Source organism: Diadema antillarum, unplaced genomic scaffold (genome assembly GCF_040938485.1).
Source record: "Diadema antillarum isolate AM-2024a unplaced genomic scaffold, OU_Dant_1.0 seq00000229_RagTag, whole genome shotgun sequence".
NCBI classification, from domain to species: domain Eukaryota; kingdom Metazoa; phylum Echinodermata; class Echinoidea; order Diadematoida; family Diadematidae; genus Diadema; species Diadema antillarum.
Genome location: NW_027271279.1, coordinates 614974 through 625889, shown reverse-complemented (window position 1 = coordinate 625889; position 10916 = coordinate 614974). Strand labels below are relative to the sequence as shown.

The 10916-nt window shown below is 39.4% G+C and overlaps 1 protein-coding gene across 1 annotated transcript; it reads left to right on the top strand.

Moving 5' to 3' along the window:
- Positions 1–3526: 3526 nt before the first annotated feature.
- Positions 3527–10287, top strand: LOC139729233 (translation initiation factor IF-3-like). Its single transcript, XM_071640164.1, has 4 exons — positions 3527–3609; positions 6608–7347; positions 8398–8556; positions 9413–10287. The coding sequence occupies exons 2-4, from the start codon at positions 6718–6720 to the stop codon at positions 9575–9577; spliced, it is 954 nt and encodes a 317-aa protein (XP_071496265.1). The 5' UTR covers positions 3527–3609; positions 6608–6717; the 3' UTR covers positions 9578–10287.
- The last annotated feature ends 629 nt before the right edge of the window (positions 10288–10916 follow it).

Below are 10916 nucleotides of genomic sequence, written 5' to 3'. Positions count from 1 at the left end.
GTGTATCGTGATATCTATTTGACTTGTATTATGATTTAGAAGGGCACCCTGGGAATTGTGCAGACCAGCATCCTGAACTTTTTGATGGCTTATACATACAACGTTATGAAAACAAATAAACCTCTGTGCCTATATAACAATTACTTTCCCCCATTGTAGAATTAGTACCTGTGCTTGTCTTGTGATTTTATACACAGTCTTTCCGCTCATTCATCCGCCAGTTCGTTTGCTTGAGATCTGCGTCCTTTTCATTTTCCATTATTGTGTAAACGAGTATGCATAAATCTCTTTCCCAAAAATACAGGGGCCCAAAGCACTTAGCAGAATCTAATGGGTATCACCTGTTTATGTTAATGCGTATATGTATAATAGATACTAATAGGGAGATATGATTATGCTATACATAGAGGTAGGTAGACTAGACAGATAGATAGATAGATAGATAGATAGATAGATAGATAGATAGGTAGATAGGTAGGTACATAGATAGATAGATAAGTAGATAGATGGGTAGATAGGTAGATGGATAGAGAGAGAGAGAAATATCGACAACTGATGGATGGATGGAGAGAAATAAACATGATTGATGACAAATCTATAATATCGAATGTTTGGCTGTAATTTTCCAAGTTTCCATAATGAATAATCATATCATGCATGGAAGACATACCAAAGAGATGAATAAAGCATTTGTTCTCAAATCGAAGATAAAAAAGTATACATATAGGGAGGACTATTTTACACTGTTACATACCAATGCGCACGACAATCATAAATCAAAACTCAAGATGTGCGTCTTTGGTGACCATGGAAACACGTGGTGGCCCGTCAGATTGTACCTGCCATTACATTACACCTGGAGTGGAATATATGATATGAAGGGTCAAAGGTGAAGAAAAGGTTCAGATTTCACGGGTAATCTGCGCACACCGTCTGTGAGTTATGGATATAAGCTCAGATATGATTGAAAACTACGGTGTTCACTTTCAAACTGGTGATTTAGTTTCTCTAGGTTCTCTAGAATGAGTCCACAGAGACAGGCTTGTTTACCTTTTGTCAGTCAATGTGTTCACGTGTCTTTGTTTTATGTTTTTTAATATCGGCATCACGAGTAACGATTATCAACAAAAGTTATGACAGTTATTGTGTTGAAAGATGATTGTTGTTGGACATGAGGATTTACTCAGTTCGCGAGATCTAATCACGGAGTTTCAATCTGCGACTCCATCATCTAATCGAGATCTTGGCACTGAATGAAAAAACGGCAAAACCAGACTGGGAGGTGGCGCTCTACACATTTGTGGTTCAGTGTAGAGTTCAGTGGTTTCAGGCAGTAAGACGGGGGTGCAACTTCAACCCGAGCTGAGATCTTGGAGTCTGCGACATGAACGCCGTTGGAACTTAAACTGCCACTCCACGATCAAGAAGAAGATTTACCCAAATGGAACCTGAAATAAGAAAGTCATAAAACTTCAAAGTCTCACAGTAAAATCATTTATTTACTTTAAAATCAGTCTGAAATTGAGCATGCAAATTAAATGAGGCGCTAATATCATCATTCCACTGCTCTTCAAACAATGGTTCTTATTATGTTATACAAAATCGTGTTTTCACTCCAATAGTGAATGAAAAAAAAAAAGATCCGGGTAGCTCCCTCGCAAGTCACACGCAAGGCTTGCCCCAGAAAAGGTGCAACAGACCCTTGAGCATGCTCAAAACCTGTTCCGGGTGAGTCGCGGGGATTGCCAGCAGAGGTCCACGCAGATCACCAGTAGGGGGTCCATAGCGGCCAGCACCTTCCAGGCAACTCCCATGCAGGTAACACACAGTTGTAACGCAGGTAGTGCCCGTTTGTCACCCGTTACGTAAATAGCACGCTTCCAGCAGTTAAGACGGACGCGAAACTCGCCCAAATCCTTGTCCACCCGCAGAAAATTTCCTGCCTGCTGGGAAATCCCTACACGCAACTAGCCCGCGTAGCTTGCCCGGTAAGGTGTGACAGGGCTTTTAGATTGATGAATGTTCTTAATCTGTGCCGATTTTCTAGAGCTCCTCGCAATTTGTGGGCGAAATTGTTTTTCGTCGATAATAATAATCTTGTCGAATCTTCAAAGTATGTAATACAAAAATCATGTTCTGACTTCGCCTTCTTTTAAAGTAAAAGAAAATGTTAGTAGTGCTAGAATGATTGTGTGACGAAGAACAAAATCAATTATATGCATAAAAACATGTACATATATATTATATATATATATATATATATATATATATATATGTATATATATATGAAGAGTTTGTTCGCAAAAACCGATAAGTCCATATTTGCCAAATGGAGATATTTGCGATTACAGGTCAAGAAAAATAAAGAGAATAATAAGAAAATTTTTGCCTCTTTTGACCATAACTTTAAAAATGTACCTTTATATGTAGTGACCAATACATCATTTAAAAGGTATTATTTTGTACATTATTACAGAGACCGTACTTCACAATCTTCAAAATGGACTTATCGGTTATATATATATATATATATATATATATATATATATATATATATATACATATAATGAAAACAAACAAAGGGAAAACTGACCGGAAGCAAATGATAAATAGTGAATACATAATAATACAGAATAAATAGTGAATAATGAAACCCACTTTCTTCGCTCAAAGTTTTCATTGTTATATGCATGTATTATAGTATTGATACTCCTCTAGAGCTCTGTTGTTCAAGTTGATTGACAGTAGAATTAAAGTGAGAACCCTATGTACTATCAAAGGGTGAGGTCATGAACAGTCAGTGCTGTAACATGTAATATTATCGCTACCACATATGCAATTAATGGATTTTTTTTCCACCATCCTGTTCTATAAGATTATCTCGTGGTTCAAAAAATATCAAGACTGATCATTTTAATCTTAGAACAAAGGTGTACATTACGTCTCACATCGAAAATTTCACAAATACACATATTCGACACACATACAAACACACACACACGCACACATACACACACACACGAACAAACAAACCTACGTTCATGTGCCTATACTATCAATGATAATATTCTTGTATTATTTTGTGGCATTTATACTACACATGATGCAAGAAAGGATGAATGGTAAATAGTATTACAACGAAGAACAGTACTGACTGAAGACATGCTATAATAGATAAAGAACAAACGAATCAGAGAAGAGTTAAATCTCTTGGTAACTAGCGAAAAATTAATGTAAGAAAAAACTAACTTTAATCGAGGAAATCATGTTCTTTCTTCATCATGGTACTCGAAGCTGCCTATTACATCTCTTCATGAGTATACTGTATTATGGGATGAAAATGATGGCTAAAAGTCTATCAGCCAATGATAATTGTGAAAATAAAGTAATTTCGATTCTGATTTTATGGTTTTCAATAAATAAGATATCGTTGGTAAAAAGACATTCCATCAACAAGGAGGATGACGATGAGCAGGTTTTTGTCAGTAGATGGCGCTATTCAATTTTAGTTAAATGTACAGTAGCAATGGGACAAGCGCGCGTGGAACTCATCTGAATACTGCGAGATCGAGGAAGACTAGTTTTGTCAAATCCATGCTTCGTGTTCAAGTATGTACTCTTTCTCTTTTCTTTTAATGGCAGTTGTTTTTGAAATTATACAGTTTGAAACTTGTTTTGATTTTCTCTTCTTCGAAACTTCTCCTATGAGACAGTTGTAAAATCCTTTTCTTTATAGAAAACGTCAGCGACGCGACGGCCTTTAACTCAGTCCCATGTGTTCGTTTTATTGTTGGAGTTTTGTCAACGCGCTTTATTTAAGCCTTTTTAGTTTATCAGTAGAGGTGCTACTGGCTAGTCTATTCGAAATGTTGAAATCGGAAATCATGTTTTTGTTGTTGTTTGTTGGGTCCACGCATACGCTGATGAATATTTAGTCTGCCAAATTATAGTAGCAAACAAGCTAAATTCTTGTTGGGCAAATTCGTTTCACACATTGCATTCCCCACTTTGTAGCAAAATTGCGAGATGAGACCCTGATTCTAATTAAAGAAACGACTGATTGAGACAGACTCAATTTTACAGGTCAAGTATACGACCCACGAGTGAATTTCCATACTTCTGGAGGGGATGTTTGCTTTGAAATTATGATATAATTAGTATGCCGTAGACTCCTACACTACAGACTGCCTACAGTACTCACGGTACTACTGTACTACTAGTTTCTACTAACGGTTCAGTTCGGGAAACCCACTCACAAGGGGGGCCCCTCCTTATAAGTAACCCGTCCCCCTTATAAGTAACCCCGTCCCCCTTATAAGTAACCCCCGGGGCACCCCTTATAAGGAGTCTCCACGCTTTTTTGCAATACAACGCGAAAATGATTGAAAGGACTGCGGCAATTCGCTTGATTATGTCCATAAAGCTTCACAAGTTTCCTAGTTACTCACGAAATTTGAGCAAAATCGGTTCGAGGCATCATATCTAAAATCATGGATTTAAATGCGATGTCAAACGACCCATGCGAATGCTGAAATGCGAGCGATTACTGGCGTGAGTGTCGCCAGGCGCGGCGGCGCGGCAATGCTTGAGCATTGAGTGCAGACGTGGCGACTGAGTACATGTACCGGTACTCAGTCGCCACGTCTGCACTCAAGCATTGCCGCCCCGGCGCGCCTGGCGACACTCACGCCAGTAATCGCTCGCATTTCAGCATTCGCATGGGTCGTTTGACATCGCATTTAAATCCATGATTTTAGATATGATGCCTCGAACCGATTTTGCTCAAATTTCGTGAGTAACTAGGAAACTTGTGAAGCTTTATGGACATAATCAAGCGAATTGCCGCAGTCCTTTCATTTTCGCGTTGCATTGCAAAAAAGCGTGGAGACTCCTTATAAGGGGTGCCCCGGGGGTTACTTATAAGGGGGACGGGTTACTTATAAGGAGGGGCCCCCCTTGTGAGTGGGTTTCCCGAACTGAGTTAGTACAGTATTCATCGCATAATCGGGACAGGTTGGGAGTAGCAAACACGGCCCCTTTAAGCGAGGTGCCCGATTTCGCGATGAGTACTCACCATACACTAACGGCATACGACATGTACATGTAGTGCACACACACACACACACACACATGCATACTGACGTACTGTACATGTACATGAATACACAACACGCTACCCCTCGGCGCGACCCTCCAGCTCTCCCTGCATTCTCGCAATGATGTAGAGTAATCGCAACCGGGTTCGATTCTTCTGTCAAACACGCGTGTACACGTAATCAATGTCAGCTCATAGTCTAGATTCATAAAACGTTACGTATTCGCACATACATTGAACCCTTCTCATCTTTCACGCTCTCCCTCCCACTCTCTCCCCCATTTCACTGTATACGTAACTGTTCATAGCCCTCATTTCAATCACGTAACTTTTGCCCAGTCACAACTGAGGAAGATTGTGACGTACACACAGATCACAGTGTACAGCTGTATTGAAAGTTGAAACCAAAGACAGTAGATAACAAGATACGAAGGCGCGCGATAACAATGGACTTTGCCCTCAGAGTGTATGACTGAGATTAAACAACGCACACAGCCTGGGCTGTATGAGCGAGGCATGTTTTTTATTGGATGTGAGTCGAGTAGGAATTGCAAGCGAGCACATGGCTTTGCTTATGTAGGGGAGAAGAATGTTCGCGAAGGCATGTGCTTTGCAATGGCATGGATACTTATACACGGCGCTTTCGTAGCTATGCATGTACATGTACTGGATGGACGGAGGTCAAAACACACCAATCCGAAGCTTGCTTTGTAAGTTTGTTGTAAACGACAACTGATACGGAATCTTTGAAATATTGTTGTGGTATTTTGGTAGATTTTTTGTGTAAAATATTAACAAAATCAAAGATCGCTTGAAGGAAAATTGTCCCGTTTATCAGAGGTCCCCGCCCGATTATCCAGTGAAAATAACGTGCGTTGGAAATGTTTCTGGGAAGCGTATATCATTTAAGCGAGGATCCCGATTATCAGATGCCCGATTATGCGATGAATACTGTACTAACATGTTAGGCCTGGGGTAGTCTACTACTAGATCTAGGCCAACTTTGACAGATTAATACATTTCAAAATAGTTGTGTTCACAGCAGCTTTGGGACTCGACTGTGGTAAAGTGTAGTGTGCCAAAACAAGTTATTTTACATGGACTTGTAAGTGAGTTGGAGGTTGTTAAGCTATTGTGTTTGTCCCACAGTTGCTTGTTTAATGCTTCCAATTATTCCATTGAAATCAAGGGCAAGTGGTCATGCGAAGTAAATTCAAACTGAACCCCACCTCTAACAAAGATGTGGCTCAATTCAAAACAAAAACAAAACAACAAAAAAACTTGTAAATTCAGATAAAACAGTGAAACCGACACTGTATGGAGTTGATTACAGACTTCCATAGTGTTGCACAGACATTTGTTCAACTTTTGTCTTTTTGTGCTATCTAAAGTTTGTAATTAGTCAATATGTTCAGGTGATGCAAGTTTTGAGATGAATTTCACCTGCCTGCAGCTGCACAGGAGAAAATGTATCCATAATCATACACTGTAACCCCTTTTCCCCCTCTGCAGATGCTACGTGTATAAGGACCAACACAAAATTTTAAGAAAGCTCATTTTCAAAAAGAGCTTTCAAAGATTCTGCTCAAGTATGAATCGGTGAGAGAGAAGGAAGAAAGAAAATGGCTTGCCTCCAGAAACTTTGGACACTAGCGCAACGCCTTTCTGTCCTGAATCAACATTTTGGGACATCTTCAAACTGCATGCTGGGGACGGTAATGAAGGATTCGGGGAGATATTCAGTGAGATTTGGGTCTACAGTAGGGAAGAGAAATAGTCCTCGTGTTTGTTATGGAAGCGATAGGATCACTAGCATCACGTCATCACTGCTTAGCCCGAAAACTCCGCAACCATGTGGTATCATCAGGACCTTTAGCAGATACCAGTGCCACCGTGGGGCGGAAGAGACCACAGAAGCTGACCTGGACTACATCGAAAAGGAACTCGTGGCCGAGAACAAGCTCTCGCGGAAGCAAAAGCGGGCCGCGGCAGACCTGCAAAACTCGATGGTCAACGTTGGGAAGATGGTGCCCCACAAACTCGTCGAGCTGATGGATGAGAATGGAGACAGGCTGGGGAAGCTGAACAGGAGCCAAGCGGTGGCGCTGAGTCAGGAGAGAAAATTGAAACTGGTTTTGCTGAACCCGAATGCCAAGCCATTGCCCCTGTACAAACTGATGAGTGGACAGGAGCTGCATCAGGAGCAGCTAAAACGTAACGAAAAGGTGAAGAAGTCAGCAGCACCTACCCAGGTAAGAGTTGTACTTGTATTTGGGTCTTCTGGTCTTTAACCCGTTGAGGACGGACTGATTTTGCTACAACACGCATTTCCCATAGACACCTGCCCAAGTATACTCGGGACTCGTCCTCAACGGGGTAACAGGTTGCATAGAGTATGCATTTGGAGAAAGCGTTACTTGAGTTGGAATAAAAAAGCAACACCAAAGTTTGACCGGCCATGCCAAAATTTGACAGTACATGCAAAATTATAGGTCTCACCTGTAGCTGGCGGTTGAATTTTGGATGCTATTATGGTTGAATTATGGGCAGCTTGCCTTAAAGAATTTTTGTTGACTGTCATTGCTTAACATATCTGTTTGTTCTCATCATTGGAAGAGGTTATCATTGCTCATAGAGTATCACCTGATTACATATTTTGTAAATTTCCATGTAGGATTCAACATATCTGCCATTAATTGGACTTGCAGGACCCACTTAATGACTTTCTTTTGCAGAGTCGATTGTTTTATTGGTCACCCAAACCTAACATGTATTGAGAAAGTAGAGTGTCATTTTGATATGTCAGATGACAGTGAAAGGCTGATTGAACAAACTGTACACAAATGGCAGTGTGCTATGTCATTCGAACATTAGCATTGCGATAAAAAACTTTCATTCAATACTTCTTGAATGGATGTTTTCGCGGTGAATTTGACGAGATAATTTTCAGATACGCAGAGTAAACTCGTCTTTACATAGGTTTTTCTCAGAGACCAGAAATTTCTTCTTTTTTTTTCTTATCAACCTGCAAAGATAGCTCTCTCTTCTTGTTAATGACTCATTTTATTTTTGCTTGATCAGTTTTAACTTACAATCAATCAAAAATTATGATTATCTTAAAATGAAGGATGCATACAAAATGAGAAATATAATCAGGGGAAAGTGGTTGCTACTGTATAAGTGTCTGTCCATAGCATGAATTTTGAGGATCAAAAGGGTCTGTGGAATACTAAGCAGCTGAATTGTCATCCATTTTGACAGCCTTTATCATCAATTGTCTTTGGCATATTTGTCCACTGTAGCTGAAGGAGATTAAAGCATCATGGAACATTGGTCAACACGATGTAGCTGTGAGAAGGCGTCAACTCGAGAACTGGTTTTCAGATGAAAGCAGCAATATTCACGTTCGCGTGTCCGTCAGTGGAGGACGAGGAAGTGACATTGTGCCTGATGGTAAACAGGTGAGTCGTGTGGGATTCTGGCTTCTTTTCTTGGTTAATCTCAAAATGTACCATAAAAACGAAAGTTTCAATAACACATCCATTTCTGAAGCAAGTGGATTTATTTCTTACTGCAATGGATATAGGAACCCATTGGAGGAAAGATATACAATCTTAACTGACTTGCACTCTGGATTAAAGAAAAGGATTAAGATTACATAGTATGGCACACATGTATGACCACAATCTCAAACAGTTGCATTTTGTCTCTGAAAGGAAGCCAAAGCCTAATATAAATGTGGATTGAGTGCAAGCAACAATATTAGTAGAACACATCAGTGAAAGTTTGAAGAAAATCAGACAATCGTTTCGAAAGTTATGAATTGTTAAAACTTTTAGTTGTGTCATTGCTGGATGAGAAGACTACTACAGTTCTTATTGTCAATTTGGACAACCATGTAACATGTAAGAATTCGACATAGATACATAGTACACATTTCATTGAATTGTTACTGACATATTTTATGTTTACAAAGGGTAGTACATGTGTTCTTAAGTCAAGTGCTCTTTCAGTATGCTAGAAAAGTAAAAATATGTTCAATTTTCTGTGTATTGTTGTAAATAATGATGTCATGATGTGTAGTACTCTCCTTTGAATGTCCAGCAAGAACAGCACCGAAACTTGAAGAAGTTCATAATTTTTGAATTGATTGTCTATTTTTCTTTAACTTTCAATGATATGTGTACTAGTATTGCTGCTTTCACTCAATCCACATTCATATTTAGGCTTCAGTTTCCTTTAACTATGTTCTCTTCCTCTCCCTCTCCCTTCTCTCTCTGTCTCCCTGCCCCTTTCTCTCCTCTTTTGCAATCCCAGATGGATGTTGTCAAGCAGTTGATGGAGGGGATGGAGGACCGACTCACACTGAACGGCCCTCCCCAGATGAAAGGCAAGAATCAGAGGACACTCATGGTTACCATTCGCTGCATGTCGGCCAAGGAGAAAGCAGCGTATAAAAAGACACTCGCTGGAAAGAGCTAATCAAAGACGAAATTTCATATACTTTTTTTTTCAAACAGTATTTAATGGAGGTGAAAAAAATAGAATTCTCCTTGTAAGACATCTTCTTCATTTTGAAAGCTTATTAGCATTTTTGTGTGAGCCATGAGGACAGCATGTGATTAGTGACTTTGTAATTCACAAAATGTGAGCATTACCGTGTATTAGAAAGTCTGTTTGATTTAGTGATGAAAATAACAATGAATTTTTAGGTTGAATTTGATTCTTTAAAAAAAAAAATCCACTCAAAATGAAGTTAAAGGTTAGGAGAATTACAAGAAAGATGCTATAATATTACATTTCTTTCACAAGCAAGGACTAGATATTCTCTTGGTGCCTGTAGTAAATACTCCAGTACTGGGATTCATCATCATTATCTGGTGTTAAATTGTGAGAAGTGAGCAGTTGGGTATTTTCATTATCATTCAAGTGGAAAACACTATAGGCTTATGTTTGCCAAAAGTGACAGAATATTCAATGAACATTACCACGGTTTGGGGACTGATATCTGAAAATGTCAATTCGTAGATGTGGCTCAAGTTGTTTTGATACAAAGTGATATCTGCAAATAATTCTCTGTAAACTGTGCAAATTCATGCACAGTAGCACCAAAAATTTACTCATACTAATCGTCAAACCTCTCATTGGGAGTAATACCCATTATTTTGGTATTGGTGATGAAACAGAAAGATGTGAAGGCATTTCAATTTTGGGGGCACATGATTTCTAAGAAAGACTGAGCTTCCATTCCAACTAGTTGTGATTTACATTTGACTTGTATATGACAATATTCAAGTCCCAGTGTGAGGGAGTGGGGATAGTTAGTATCGTCACTTCTAGCCACACATTCAGCATGTTCTACAACTTCAGCAAATGTGAATAAGTTGGTTTTGATATAGCAAATAGAAAGGCCACAAATGGTAAAAACCTATTTCTGATTTTGGCAGTATGTACAAAGAATTCATGATACAAGGTGCTTTCTGTTCTGTCTCTCGTGTACATGGAATGTCATCTCAGGAGGGTCTCCGCACTGATATCGTATAACAGACTATCGGGCTTAAGGTACTCAGTTGACTTGTGACAACACTCCCGTGTGTGAACGTTGCCAGTGAATTTATTCATGCCTAATATTACAATCAACCTTACTCAAGCCGAATCTGAAGGGATCAGAGAAGATCCTTTGACTTCCATGAATTTTGACCCACACAATTTAATTAACATGTGTTTATTACCATCTGGGGTAGAAGTTTTCTTTGACTTAGAAGTCAATTTTTCGACTAGTGCAAGGCCAACTTTGGCGAGGTTGGCTGTACCTTAATCC